General features: G+C 38.1%; 1 protein-coding gene across 1 annotated transcript in view; it reads right to left on the bottom strand.

Annotated features, from left to right (window-relative positions):
• The window catches only part of FOCAD (focadhesin), a 1,237,844-nt gene that overhangs the window by 175,067 nt on the left and 1,046,270 nt on the right, over window positions 1–16,507 (bottom strand). Inside the window, 2 exon segments of the mRNA XM_053702659.1 lie at window positions 12,355–12,474; window positions 13,194–13,341. Coding sequence (XP_053558634.1) covers window positions 12,355–12,474; window positions 13,194–13,341 — 268 coding nt within the window.

The following is a 16,507-nucleotide window of genomic DNA, read 5'->3' as shown; positions in this document are numbered from 1 at the left end:
ACTGTAGCATATATAAATACACAAAGCACACAAAATGTCAGAAATCAGAGCGCTAATGGAGACTAATCTCAAGAGTCAGAAATCAGAGCGCTAATGGAGACTGATCTCCCGAGTCCCAAGTAGCTTCCTATCGGAGCACGGGAAAAAACTAGCTGCACATAAAGAAGGCAAAATCTGCCATGATAAGTACTTCAAACATCTAGCGAGGTATTGTAAACCACCTCCTATAATGGAAACAAAAAATATGCTAGCCTACCACCTAGCTTGAAAGTATGTCACATGCTAGCGAGGAACAGCAAAAATAAATTTGTGGCGTAATATAGTAAGAGCTCAATGGCGCGCATTGAACGTTAATCCCACAAACTGACTCTGGGGCAAATCATACACAGTACCCATTACAAGTCGGAAAATACATTACACAGTCTGTGGAACCTCCTCCCATAATGAGTAACCGGAGGTGCAGCCACTCTAGTCCTAATAATACACAGCTCTTAGTTCCTCTATTCTTAGGGGTTCTGTACCTAGAAAACCCATAAAAGATTACATATTTCCTGTTACTGAGGAGAAAAGTCCAGGAAATGCACTCCCATGTAGAGGGATTAACCCCTAGATGTGTTACAAGAGGAAGATTCATAGAAGCCTGGGTCTATATATAATATTTCTGGCCTGGGTCTATATATAATATTTCTGACCTGGGTCTATATATAATATTTCTGACCTGGGTCTATATATAATATTTCTTTAAGGCTGAAAAAGCGTCAATTTCATATTCACTGGATAGTCCAGGATGCTGCTCAGCTGCAAGATATCCCCACAAAAGGATATAAAATATAAACATGCATACCCTTACTGAGGGAAACGGGTCCCACTAGGTCCCTGAGAATCCCAGTCCTGTCTGTGTGTAAATAAAAAGAAAGGACTTACACCCTCTTCAGGGTCTTCTGCTGTTGAGCCGTCACAGCAGTTCCAGGTTTGAAAGCCTCATCAGACCGCTGACAGGGACCTAAAGAAAACAAAAAAAACAGAGTAACCAACACTGGTTTTCTATAATAGGGGTAGCAATAATGTTAGAAGTTAAACAAAGACCACCTCGCTGTCTTCTAACTGTTAAAAGCCACCATTACTCTTACTAAAGAGATTGACATAGACACCGCATAGCCCCAATCCTTGTTTGCAGGGAAAGTACCCAGTAAAGGATTAAATATTTTCAGACACCACCTTTGCACATCCACCCGATGAACTAGGCAAAGAATGACTGGGGGTTTATGGGAAGTGGGAGTGATACTTAACAGCTTTGCTGGAGTTTTCTTTGTCTCCACCTGGTGGCCAGGAGTTGAATTCCTACTAGTAATTGTATGGATTCGTGGACTCTCTATGCCATTGTAAAGAAAGCATACACTTGGAATTCAAAAAGTAATAAATGAGAATAACAACATGAAAAATAGTCAACAGATTAGTGCAAATATAGATTAAATGTGGGCAGCTGGAAATCTAAAACAAAGAAGAATTCCAAATCTTCAGCAACAAAACACAAGCAAACAAGGTGGAAGTCAGCGCCACACGATAAGGACTGAGCCAAAGATCACATGTGACATGGGGTAAGCAACCCCAATAACAGAAAACTTACTTTAAAATAAATCAATCCATATTAGGTAAGTAGCCACTACGAGGGGAATGGAATAATACTCCTGTGGACGTCCTGTATATCAAGCTTGCTTTACAGGGTCTCTAGGAAGTCAGATCCTTGTGTCACTCCTGTACTATGGTAGAGAACTGTATCTGGAAGCGCCGTCACCTTGAAAGTTGAGTATCGTGCTCACGCTAGCGAATTCCACTATCCAACGGCTCCAGAAATAGTTTGCCAGCAGCAGTATCAATCTACCAGGCACTTGATTAGTGTGCCCAGCATCTCCATGGAGCCATTTGAACTATGTCCTACCTCTACCTGAAATATTTTTAACTGCAATCTGTGACCTGGCATATTCTCAGGTTTATATAGGGTGTCAGCCTGCTGACATCTGAAGAAGAACATTTTTAGATAAGATAATACATTTATATTATTTATAAGTGTAAAAGAATGTTACGAGTTTTATTTTAAATGAAAATTTACAATAGAAGAATATAACATTTTACACATGCAGTTGGGAGGTGGAACTAGGCATATTTCTCAACCCCTGATAATATACTTCCTTGATGGTCCTCAAAGTGCCAGAGGGGAAAAGACCAGGGAAAAAAGACCAGAGGCTGGAGGACAGAGGAAGACAATAGTATGTAGCAGAAAGGAACTGTTTTACCCACCTACAAAGGTGGTGTTTCAGGCTTTGGATTTCTATCTGGAAAAACATAATTTATGCAAGAACTTACCTGATAAATTCATTTCTTTCATATTAGCAAGAGTCCATGAGCTAGTGACGTATGGGATATACATTTCTACCAGGAGGGGCAAAGTTTCCCAAACCTCAAAATGCCTATAAATACACCCCTCACCACACCCACAATTCAGTTTAACGAATAGCCAAGAAGTGGGGTGATAAGAAAGGAGCGAAAGCATCAAAAAATAAGGAATTGGAATAATTGTGCTTTATACAAAAAAATCATAACCACCACAAAAAAAGGGTGGGCCTCATGGACTCTTGCTAATATGAAAGAAATGAATTTATCAGGTAAGTTCTTACATAAATTATGTTTTCTTTCATGTAATTAGCAAGAGTCCATGAGCTAGTGACGTATGGGATAGCAGATACCCAAGATGTGGAACTTCCACGCAAGAGTCACTAGAGAAGGAGGGATAAAATAAAGACAGCCAATTCCGCTGAAAAAATAATCCACAACCCAAATCAAAAAATGAAATAATAAGCAGCAGAATCAAACTGAAACAGCTGCCTGAAGTACTTTTCTACCAAAAACTGCTTCTGAAGAAGAGAAAACATAAAAATGGTAGAATTTAGTAAAAGTATGCAAAGAAGACCAAGTTGCTGCTTTGCAAATTTGATCAACAGAAGCTTCATTCCTAAAAGCCAAGGAAGTAGAAACTGACCTAGTAGAATGAGCTGTAATCCTTTGAGGCGGGGACTTACCCGACTCTACATAAGCATGAAGAATCAAAGACTTTAACCAAGATGCCAAAGAAATAGCAGAAGCCTTCTGACCTTTTCTGGAACCAGAAAAGATGACAAATAGACTAGAAGTCTTTCTAAAACCTTTAGTAGCTTCAACATAATATTTCAAAGCTCTAACTACATCCAAAGAATGTAAAGATTTCTCCAGAGAATTCTTAGGATTAGGACATAATGAAGGGACAACAATCTCTCTACTAATGTTGTTAAAATTCACAACCTTAGGTAAAAATTTAAATGAAGTCCGCAACACTGCCTTATCCTGATGAAATATCAGGAAAGGAGATTCACAAGAAAGAGCAGATAACTCAGAAACTCTTCTAGCAGAAGAGATGGCTAAAAGGAACAACACTTTCCAAGAAAGTAATTTAATATCCAGAGAATGCATAGGTTCAAACGGAGGAGCCTGTAAAGCCCTCAGAACCAAATTAAGACTCCAAGGAGGAGAGATTGACTTAATGACAGGCTTGATACGAACCAAAGCCTGAACAAAACAATGAATATCAGGATGATTAGCAATCTTTCTGTGAAAAAGAACAGAAAGAGCAGAGATTTGACCTTTCAAAGAGCTTGCAGACAAACCCTTATCCAAACCATCCTGAAGAAACTGTAAAATTCTTGGAATTCTAAAAGAATGCCAAGAGAATTTATGAGAAGAACACCAAGAAATGTAAGTCTTCCAGACTCGATAATAAATCTTTCTACACACAGATTTACAAGCCTGTATCATAGTATTAATCACTGAGTCAGAGAAACCTCTATGACTAAGAATCAAGCGTTCTCCATACCTTCAAATTTAATGATTTGAGATCCTGATGGAAAAAAGGGCCTTGAGATAGAAGGTCTGGCCTTAACGGGTGTGTCCAAGGTTGGCAACTTGCCATCCGAACGAGATCCGCATACCAAAGCCTGTGAGACCATGCTGGAGCCACCAGCAATACAAATGAACGTTCCATTAGAATTTTGGAAATCACTTTTGGAAGAAGAACTAGAGGCGGAAAGATATAAGAAGGTTGATAATTCCAAGGAAGCGACTGCGCGTCCACTGCTTCCGCCTGAGGATCCCTGGATCTGGACAGATACCTGGGAAGTTTCTTGTTTAGATGAGAGGCCATCAGATCTATTTCTGGAAGTCCCCAGATTTGAACAATCTGAAGAAATACCTCTGGGTGAAGAGACCATTCGCCCGGATGTAACGTCTGGCGACTGAGATAATCCACTTCCCAATTGTCTACACCTGGGATGTGAACCACAGAGATTAGACAGGAGCTGGATTCCGCCCATACAAGTATCCGAGATACTTCTTTCATAGCCTGAGGACTGTGAGTCCCCTCTTGATGATTGACATATGCCACGGTTGTGACATTGTCTGTCTGAAAACAAATAAACAATTCTCTCTTCAGAAGAGGCCAGAACTGAAGAGCTCTGAAAATCGCACGGAGTTCCAAAATGTTGATTGGTAATTTCGCCTCCTGAAATTCCCAAACCCCCTGCGCTGTCAGAGATCCCCATACAGCTCCCCAATCTGAAAGACTCGCATCTGTTGAGATTACAGTCCAGGTTGGACGAACAAAAGAGGCCCCTTGAATTAGACGATGATGATTCAACCACCAAGTCAGAGAAGATCGAACATTGGGATTTAAGGATATTAATTGTGATATCTTTGTATAATCCCTGCACCACTGGTTCAGCATACAAAGCTGAAGAGGTCTCATGTGAAAGCGAGCAAAGGGGATCGCGTCCGATGCAGCAGTCATGAGACCTAGAATTTCCATGCACAAAGCTACCGAAGGGAATGATTGAGACTGAAGGTTTCGACAAGCTGAAAGCAACTTCAGACGTCTCTTTTCTGTTAGAGACAGAATCATGGACACTGAATCTATTTGAAAACCCAAAAAGGTTACCTTTGTCTGAGGAATCAATGAACTCTTTGGTAAATTGATCCTCCAACCATGTTTTTGAAGAAACAACACAAGTTGATTCGTATGAGATTCTGCAGAATGTAAAGACTGAGCAAGTACCAAGATATCATCCAAATAAGGAAATACCGCAATACCCTGTTCCCTGATCACAGAGAGAAGGGCACCGAGAACCTTTGAAAAAATCCTTGGAGCTGTTGCTAGGCCAAATGGAAGTGCAACAAACTGGTAATGCTTGTCTAGAAAAGAGAATCTCAGGAACTGATAGTGATCTGGATGAATTGGAATATGAAGATATGCATCCTGTAAGTCTATTGTAGACATATAATGCCCTTGCTGAACAAAAGGCAGAATAGTCCTTATAGTCACCATTTTGAATGTTGGTATCCTTACATAACGATTCAATATTTTTAGATCCAGAACTGGTCTGAAGGAATTCTCCTTCTTTGGTACAATGAATAGATTTGAATAAAACCCCAGACCCTGTTCCAGAACTGGAACTGGCACAATTACCCCAGCCAACTCTAGGTCTGAAACACATTTCAGAAATGCCTGAGCCTTCACTGGGTTTACTGGAATGCGAGAGAGAAAAAATCTTCTCACAGGTGGTCTTACCTTGAAACCTATTCTGTATCCTTGTGAAACAATGTTCTGAATCCAAAGACTGTGAATCGAATTGATCCAAATATCTTTGAAAAATCGTAACCTGCCCCCTACCAGCTGTGCTGGAATGAGGGCCGCACCTTCATGTGGACTTGGGAGCTGGTTTTGACTTTCTAAAAGGCTTGGATTTATTCCAGACTGGAGATGGTTTCCAAACGGAAACCGTTCCTTTAGGGGAAGGGTCAGGCTTCTGTTCCTTATTCTGACGAAAGGAACGAAAACGATTAGCAGCCCTGTATTTACCTTTAGATTTTTTGTCCTGAGGCAAAAAGGTTCCTTTCCCCCCCAGTAACAGTTGAAATAATTGAATCCAACTGTGAACCAAATAATTTATTACCTTGGAAAGAAAGAGAAAGTAAAGTTGACTTAGAAGTCATAACTGCATTCCAAGATTTAAGCCATAAAGCTCTTCTAGCTAAAATAGCTAAAGACATATACCTGACATCAATTCTAATGATATAAAAAATGGCATCACAAATAAAGTTATTAGCATGTTGAAGAAGTTTAACAATGTTATAAGCATTATGGTCTGACACTTGTTGCGCTAAAGCCAACCAAAAAGTGGAAGCTGCAGCAACATCAGCCAAAGAAATAGCAGGTCTAAGAAGATTACCTGAACATAAATACGCTCTCCTTAGAAAGGATTCAAGCTTCCTATCTAAAGGATCTTTAAAGGAAGTACTATCCGACGTAGGAATAGTAGTACGTTTAGCAAGAGTAGAGATAGCCCCATCAACTTTAGGGATTTTGGCCCAGAACTCTAATCTATCAGATGGCACAGGGTACAATTTCTTAAACCTTGGAGAAGGAGTAAATGAGGTACCCAGACTATTCCATTCCCTAGAAATTACTTCTGAAATAGCATCAGGAACTGGAAAAACTTCTGGAATAACTACATGAGGTTTAAAAAACGAATTTAAACGCTTAGTAGATTTTGTATCAAGAGGACTAGACTCCTCCATATCTAATGCAATCAATACTTCTTTAAGTAAAAAACGAATAAATTCAATTTTAAATAAATATGAAGATTTATCAGTGTCAATATCTGAGGCAGAATCTTCTGAACCAGATAGATCCTCATCAGAAACAGATAAGTCAGAATGTTGGCGGTCACTTAAAAATTCATCTGAAATATGAGAAGTTTTAAAAGACCTTTTACATTTGCTGGAAGGAGGAATAACAGACAGAGCCTTCCTAATAGAATTAGAAACAAATTATTTCACATTAACAGGAACATCCTGAACATTAGATGTTGAAGGAAAAACAACGGGTAAAGGATTATTACTAATGGAAACACTATCTGCATTAGAAAGTTTATCATGACAGCTAACTCAAACTACAGCCGGAGGAACAGATACCAAAAGTTTACAACAAATGCACTTAACTTTGGTAGAACCAGCATCAGGCAGCGTCTTTCCAGAAGTAGATTCTGATCCAGGGTCAGGTTGAGACATCTTGCAATATGTAATAGAAAAAACAACATATAAAGCAAAATTATCAAATTCCTTAAATGACAGTTTCAGGAATGGGAAAAAATGCCAAATGAACAAGCCTCTAGCAACCAGAAGCAATGAAAAAGTGAGACTTAAATAATGTGGAAAAAGGTGGAGACAAGGATGACGCCCACATTATTGGCGCCAAGTACAACGCACATATTTTTTGGCGCCAAGAATGACGCCACATCCTCTGACGGCGAAAAAAACAACGCACATATTTTTTGGCGCCAAGAATGACGCCACATCCTCTGACGGCGAAAAAAAATGACGCCCACATTTTTTGGCGCAAAAGAACGTCTAAAATACATAAACGTCAAAAATGACGCAACCACAAATAAACTTCCGGCGTCAATTAAGGCGCCAGAAATTACAAAATTTTGCGCCAAAAAAAGTTTGCGCCAAGAATGACGCAATAAATTGAAGCATTTCAGATCCCGCGAGCCCTGAGGGAAAAAAGTCAATTGAAAATAATATTAAGGTAAGAAAAAATATTTATTCATATGCAATATCCCAAAAAATGAAACTGACAGTCTGAATGAAGGAATACTGATTATCCTGAATCATGGCAAATATAAGTTTAAACACATATATTTAGAACTTTACATATAAAGTGCCCAACCATAGCTTAGAGTGTCATAAATAAAATAAGACTTACTTACCCTAAGACACTCATCTACATATAGTAGAAAGCCAAACCAGTACTGAAACGAGAATCAGTAGAGGTAATGGTATATAAGAGTATATCGTCGATCTGAAAAGGGAGGTAGGAGAAGAAATCTCTACGACCGATAACAGAGAACCTATGAAATAGATCCCCTAGAGGAAGACCATTGTATTCAAATAGGCAATACTCTCTTCACATCCCTCTGACATTCACTGCACACTGAGAGGAAAACCGGGCTCCAGCCTGCTGCGAAGCGCATATCAACGTAGAATCTAGCACAAACTTACTTCACCACCTCCATGGGAGGCAAAGTTTGTAAAACTGAATTGTGGGTGTGGTGAGGGGTGTATTTATAGGCATTTTGAGGTTTGGGAAACTTTGCCCCTCCTGGTAGGAATGTATATCCCATACGTCACTAGCTCATGGACTCTTGCTAATTACATGAAAGAAATAGAGACATGCATCTCAAATGAGACAGAACAAGAGCTGAAAAATGTCTGTGCTTGTCTACAAGGCCAGTGCCACTCAAGGTGCAGATCAATATGCCTTTTACAGAGAAATATCCAGTAGCATATCAGCCTGATACTGCCAAAAGACAGTCTTAGCCCCTAAATGCCACAGAATTTTCCTTATGACCCACAGGAAAGTCTCCCTATGGGTGATGCCCAAAGTGCTTAGAGGGATATGGCTGCACCTCAATGACAAGGCCCACAGAAGGCCGAAAGGATCATCTGGGGTTGCCATGTTCTTGTTCAGAGTAGGATTGACGGTATTTTGGGGCTAGACTGACCTTCAGGCGGGATCAGAATGACATACTTTAGGAAAGTTCTCCTCTGTGAAAAGCACAATTGAGCTAAAAGAGGCTTCTTCCAGGTGTTAAAGGGACAGTCTACACCTTAGTTATCTTAAAGTCTTACATTAGATTAATCTGCAAATAGCCCCCTGCACCATTTCTATATCATGCAGCTGGAATAGTAAAAAAGTTATTTTAAAATGAATATTGTTTCCGGCCAGTTTGAAATGGCTACCAAGCTCCACGCACTGATGACATCACAATCTGGGCTGCATCTATGCACTCTGCTGAATAGTCTTTTGTGATTGGAAGCCAAATGCAGCCCAGATTGTGACGTCATCAGTGCGTGGAGCTTGGTAGCCATTTGAAACTGGCCAGAAACAATATTCATTTCAAAATAACTATTTTACTGTTCCTGTTGCATGGTATAGAAATGGATGCAGGAGGCTATCTGCAGCTTAATCTAAGGTAAGACTTTAAAATGACTAAGGTGTAGACTATCCCTTTAACTCGCTAAGCTACCGAGCGTTTTTTTGTTCCTGGTTGAGCACTTATTTTTCCTTATTCAAGAGGCCAGCCTTGGCTATTGAGTGTTACTAGTTTACGCTAAGATTGTTAAACACATGAATTTTGTAAACTTGAAAAAAAAAAAGTGAATAGGACTGTTACGGATTGCTTACGGTTGGTTGTGAGCTGTATTGCAGCAGCACTCAGCACAACTTAAAAAAGTTAATTGAAAAAGACCAGTGAAACTGCCTATATTTTAGACAAGCACATAGATATCTAAAGTAAACACTGACAAATTTTTCATAGCAAGGCTGAAACACAAGTTTTCTTAGACTGAAGTTGATGCAATCCACTAAGACATTCATACAGTGGGGCAAAAAAGTATTTAGTCTGCAACCAATTGTGCAAGTTCTCCCACTTAAGAAGATTAGAGAGGCCTGTAATTTTCATCATAGGTATACCTCAACTATGAGAGACAAAATGTGGAAACAAATCCAGACAATCACATTGTCTGATTTGGAAAGAATTTATTTTCCAATTATGGTGGAAAATAAGTATTTGGTCAATATCAAAAGTTCATCTCAATACTTTGTTATATATCCTTTGTTGGCAATGACAGAGGTCAAATATTTTCTGTAAGTCTTCACAAGGTTGTCACACACTGTTGCTGGTATGTTGGCCCATTCCTGCATGCAGATCTCCTCTAGAGCAGTGATGTTTTGGGGCTGTCGCTGGGCAACACGGACTTTCAACTCCCTCCAAAGGTTTTCTATGGGGTTGAGATCTGGAGACTGGCTAGGCCACTCCAGGACCTTGAAATGCTTCTTACGAAGCCACTCCTTCGTTGCCCGGGTGGTGTGTTTGGGATCATTGTCATGCTGAAAGACCCAGCCACGTTTCATCTTCAATGCCCTTGCTGATGGAAGGAGGTTTGCACTCAAAATCTCACGATACATGGCCCCATTCATTCTTTCATGTACACGGATCAGTCATCCTGATCCCTTTGCAGAGAAACAGCCCCAAAGCATGATGTTGCCACCCCCATGCTTCACAGTAGGTATGGTGTTCTTTGGTTGCAAACAGTTCTACTTTGGTTTCATCTGACCATATGACATTCTCCCAATACGCTTCTAGATCACCCAAATGCTCTCTAGCATACTTCAGATGGGCCCAGACATGTACTGGCTTAAGCACGGGGACACGTCTGGCACTGCAGGATCTGAGTCCCTGGCGGTGTAGTGTGTTACTGATGGTAGCCTTTGTTACGTTGGTCCCAGCTCTCTGCAGGTCATTCACTAGGTCCCCCCGTGTGGTTCTGGGATGTTTGCTCACCGTTCTTGTGATCATTTTGACCCCACGGGGTGAGATCTTGTGTGGAGCCCCAGATCGAGGGAGATTATCAGTGGTCTTGTATGCCTTCCATTTTCTAATTATTGCTCCCACAGTTTATTTCTTGACACCAAGCTGCTTGCCTATTGCAGATTCAGTCTTCCCAGCCTGGTGCAGGTCTACAATTTTGTTTCTGGTGTCCTTCGACAGCTCTTTGGTCTTCAACATAGTGGAGTTTGGAGTGTGACTGTTTGAGGTTGTGGACAGGTGTCTTTTATACTGATAACAAGTTCAAACAGGTGCCATTAATACAGGTAATGAGTGGAGGACAGAGAAGCCTCTTAAAGAAGAAGATACAGGTCTGTGAGAGCCAGAAATCTTGCCTGTTTGTAGGTGACCATATTACTTATTTTCCACCATAATATGCAAATAAATTCTTTCCAAAGTAGACAATGTGATTGTCTGGATTTGTTTCCAGATTTTGTCTCTCATAGTTGAAGTATACCTATGATGAAAATTACAGGCCTCTCTCATCTTCTTAAGTGGGAGAACTTGCACAATTGGTGGCTGACTAAATACTTTTTTGCCCCACTGTAGGGGCATAATTTCCAAGCACATTAAATTCTTGCTTGCTGCTGGAAGTCCCTGTTCCAGTAGAACAATGAATTAGGGAAATCTACAGTACCAAGAAGGTGAGATTCATAACTCTATAATGTAAATATAAAGTTCTCTGTTTTGTATTTGGGGAGTTGCAGTTCTGCTTTTACATGATGATAAATGATTTACATAATGAAAAACTATGGTTTACATTACTTGTTAGTTCCTAACAGAATGCTAACATGAGCCAATCAGATGATGGGAAAAAAAGTCATATGACATAGCTCTTGTGTTTTAATATGAATAATACTGTGAAAAGCAGTACTAAGCAATAATGAGGTATTTTGCCATGTTAGACATTCCAAGTTCAACCAATCACTAACACCAAACATTTGTAAATATGTCTTCATATCTTAAATTTTCTGCATTACTCGTCATTATACATTTGTTTAACATTTTTCCAAATAATGTTAGCATATCAGTATTAATAACCATGGTATGCAAGTTTCATAAAAATGTATAATTCTCCTGCAGAACCAGTGAGTCTTGATTTAAAACAAAACTTGATTGGTTGTTCTGCAGCACCTTATATGCTTACATATCTAATAGCACATTAAAACAAAATTAAAGGGACAAGATACCCAAATGTTGAAGCACATGAAAGGGAAAGCTTTCACCTGAACATCTCTATGAAAAAAAGGAAGATATTTTACTTCAAATTTCCTATGTATTCACACCCCACTGTAAAGAGACTTTAAGCAGCCAGCCAGGTTGCTTGTCCCAGGACAAGCTAGGGAGTGTGCTTCTGTCATGTGCAGGCACAGTCATGTTATTTTCCTTTTCAGTTTAAGTACGTTCTATGAAACCTCATCAGATTTCAGTGAAATATCATGAGATCACAGCAAAGGCAAAGCATTACCTCAGCACTGCTGATTGGCTATTGTTTTGGGGTTTTTCAACTTGCAGCTTGACAGCAGCTGAAGTGTACCTGTTTACACAGCACTATCTTTCTTTTATACATGCTCAGGTGATATTTTCTTGTCGGCTTTTTACAGTTATGCTGCATCACTTTTGAATGATTTAGCATATGAGTATTATGTCCCTTTAACAATGCATCTTGTAGGCATGGATTCTGAATCAATGTATTGCCCCAAGAAACCCAATATTTTTGCTCTCCTTAATAAAACAAACATCTGCTTTATTATAACTATGAAAACTATTGCTTTAAAATAAAAAAAACACCAGAAAGGAAATATTTTAAGAAACCTACCTGTTGGTTTTGTTCGGTTAGTGTCCGTAGTTTGTTCATGTGCTCTTCTGCCTCCTCTGCATTTATAATACCGGCACTAAAGGCAGAGACAGTGCCACAGGCAACAGAGTATGCTAGAACCTATAGAGCAGCAAAAGTAACAAGGAGGGACAATTGAATGTAAAGTAATAAAGAAATGACCCTAGCAATTTATTAGCACAACTCTGTCTATAGGCATGTTAGGTTAAGAACTAATTGTATAGTATGGGTTAAATAAAGCTACACTATTTGCAATTTACTTTGTCATGTAACACACACAGAAATGCACAAACTCACAACTATCTACTGATAAGATGATGACATTTGGAAGCACCTACAAGGCATATCCTCAACACAAGAGCTTACAATGTGCTTCTCCCATGATTTATGCAATACAAGTTAGAAATCCCTCAAAAGGTACATAACATGCACTTATGTTTCTATTTTTAAATAAATCCCCATAATTTGCAGTTTAACTCCTGCAGAACTGATAAGCATAGTCAAAATTATGCTCCAAAATGATTGCTGACGCTCCAGATTAGAAAGCAGTCAATGACTAGAGTATACACACATATGCTTACTTCTGCCTGTATCCTTATTTTGAGGTGTGTGACTTTGCCTTTAGGACACAGAAGTGGAATATGAATCTTGGCTGTTTACAAAATGCTTTTTGTACATGTTAATACATTTAGTTGTAATATACATTTTTAGACTATGAAACATGTATAGAACTTAAAGCGATCGTCATTTCTGATTGCAATTGATGATTATAAACTGGTTAATGTGAGGCACCTGATATCAAGTCAGTAAGGAGTACTTACTTCTTGCATTGTTCTGGATTTTTCTTCACTTTCACACAGACATCCATACAGCTTGCGGAGTGTCGCAGAGACATGGACTCGGCAGTCAGTCTGACTGCTCTGACTCATAAAGGACAGGACCAGGCCAACACCTAGAATGCAGCCCATGCTGAACAGGATACAGATAGCCATATTAACAGACTGCATTTCCATTGCTCTCTTCCTCGTGACAACATATAAGAGTTATAAAGCTGCAGTTAAATATGGCTTACATATTCTACTCACTTTCACACCTCATCATTTCTAACACCCCAGTCAGTCCAAGTACAATTTTGCCTTTTATGACTTATAATAATATTTTAAAAGAAAAACAGTATTAAAATGATCTAAGCCTTAAATTCCAATTGTATGAGAGTAAGAGGTTTTTATGATTGGTTAAAGTCTAGAAGAAGCACTTGGAATTAAATCTGGAGACTGGGTAGGAAGGTAAACTGTATAATGCATATTCAATGCCTACTGTTTTCCTAACAAAGAAGATATTTTATTAAAGAGACACTAAACACATATCATGAACCTCCCTCTAATCATAGGTGCTGCCATTATAGAACCAAGGTTACACTGTAGGTATCTGGATGAGAGTTACTGGACATGCAAACAGGTCAACACTGGAATGTCATTACCTTAACATTATAATTCCCAGCAATCCATTTAACTTGCCTAGACTGCTTCACACTATCTGATACAGTTGTGTGATATGGTATAATGTGTGTGATCAATGCATTTTCAGTCTACAATACATGTAAGTGGAAAAGCTTTATATTTGTATTTCTAGAATCATATGTAGGGATTTGTCTCAAATGTAACAGAATTTAGGCCATAATGGTAAAGTGTATTTCTTATGGTCATTATTGTTCATTCAAATATCCACAAGGTGGCAACATAACCCAAGAAATCACTAAAATATGGCATCCTCAAGAGAACCATATATGTATTGGTGTTTGTGCAATATAAATAAGTCAGACTTCACACACACTAAACACATGCAAAAGCTGCACTAAACATATACATTTTTTAACAATAAAAAGGAAATTCAGTAGCAAAATACAAAAAAAAAACAACAACAAAAAAAAAAAACATGTTAATGCCAGAGTCTGTTTCCAACCAAATGTTAAAAACCTGCAAATTCCTAAACTACCACATCATTTGATAATGTTTGAATGCTCGGAGATAAGGTTACATTTTTTTTTAACATTTGATCTTTAATTCTGGCATTTTCGCCACTAACATAGCTGCATAATAATGCATCCCGTTTAATTTAGAATTTCATGTTAAAACTGATTTTATAGGCTTATCACTTTTGAATGGATAAACACATATGAATATAATCAGACGTCCAATTTGAAGTCACATGGTTACATTTTTAAATAGAGATAAGAGAATTTTTAGATGAGGTTACAGCCAAAACTAACAAATCAATCATCATTACATTTTACAGGGCGAGACCTTATGGGGTAAAATACTCCTAGATTGGCGTGTAAGAATTCATTTTGGACATATAAAGCTTTGAAGTTTAATTTAAAGTTATATCCATGTGCAGAGAAATAAATGTTTCTTAATATACTCACTCATGCAAAGAAGGTGGTTTCAGAATCAGGTTTTCTTAAATTTCTATAACTGATTTTGAAAAAAATATGATCTGGGCTTAAATATCAAACTGAATTTTTGTAATTGTGAAAAGCGAATTCAATTTTTTAGCTTATACAGTAGTGACTATTTCATACGAGTTCTGTTTGAAGCATAGTTTTGGGGCCAGGTCAACTGACTGGCTGGCTGGTTATACAGCTCATGTGACATAATCACTAAAGTATTTGGCTTCTATATAAAAAAACTTAACTGCCCAGCTCCAACTCATTGCACTATATATTTACCCTTTATACTGTAAAACAGTTATGGAAATGATAAAGGCAAACAAAAGGTACACTACAGGGAATTAATACCCACAGCTGCACATAGATGTTATTAGTTCCTTTTACCTCAGTCATATATAAAGAAGCTTAGACTATGGATTTCTGCTTTCATATGGTAACTTGTCATATATTTTTAATCTAAAGGGTGTAGATGTTACAATACAAACAGAATTGACTGTGTAATTTGCAATTAATAATATTAGCACTAAATAATTATATAAATATTTTAAATATACATTTTTCTTACCATACCAAGAAAAACACTAGATGTATAAAAAAAAAAAGATTTAACCAAAAACACGAGTACAATTTGCCTAAGATATGTAAGTAAATGATAGGGGCATGAAATATTATAGGAGCTAAATACCTCAGTGAGAAGATAATGTATTCATAACAAAGTATATACCTCATTATACATTAAACACACTTCTAAAAAGACCAGTGACTGCAGAAAGTGCTTATATCCTCCCTGTTCAGTAGCACTGTGTCTCGCTCTCTCACGCTGCTGCGGAGCAGATGAACACATCATTTTACTACTGACACGTGTGCTGGATTTTACTGTGATTTCTATGACACATAAACAAGCCACGTTTATTTTCCTGGGAAATCAAAACTTAATGGCAATTTCTGCTTCCTACTGCAGATCACTATCAGTACATGTATTTGTATTTGTTTCTATTATATACTACTGTAAATGAAAATAAACTAATAACCCACCTTTTTTTTTTTTTTTTACAGAAACGTATATATAACCCAGGACAATTTAATGATAGAGGCAAATCACTCTGTCTATTTCAGCTCACTCTATATTTTAAAACCAGAATATGTCTACTAATAAAATGTCAATTGCCTAATTATATAAGAGGGTATTTCATTAACATCCCAGTGGTTTTGTTTTATATCGCTTCCTCATATTTCCCATAAGCCGCATCTCTGTATTATTAGAGTTCTGATCTGCAAAATGCTTCTGACCAGCAATATGCTAATGTTGTTAATTCATTTTCACCTGTATTTAAAAGCACATTATAGCTTTTAATGACACCTGAAATCCTCAATATGTGCTGAATGTCATTTTGTTAAAGGGACACTGAACCCAAATTCTTTCTTTCGTAATTCAGATAGAGCATGACATTTTAAGCAACTTTTTAATTTGCTTCTTTTATCAAATTTTCTTCATTCTCTTGGTATCTTTATTTGAAATGCAAGCATGTAAGTTTAGATGCCGGCCCATTTTTGGTGAACAACCAGGGTTGTCCTTGCTGATTGGTGGATAAATTCTTCCACCAATAAAAAAGTGCTGTCCAGAGTTCTGAACCAAAAAAAAGCTTAGATGCTTTCTTTTTCAAATAAAGATAGCAAGAGAACGAA

This window comes from Bombina bombina, chromosome 2, assembly GCF_027579735.1.
Source record: "Bombina bombina isolate aBomBom1 chromosome 2, aBomBom1.pri, whole genome shotgun sequence".
Lineage (NCBI taxonomy): Eukaryota > Metazoa > Chordata > Amphibia > Anura > Bombinatoridae > Bombina > Bombina bombina.
The sequence above is the reverse complement of the archived record's forward strand: the minus strand, read 5'-3'. Positions and strand labels throughout refer to the sequence as shown.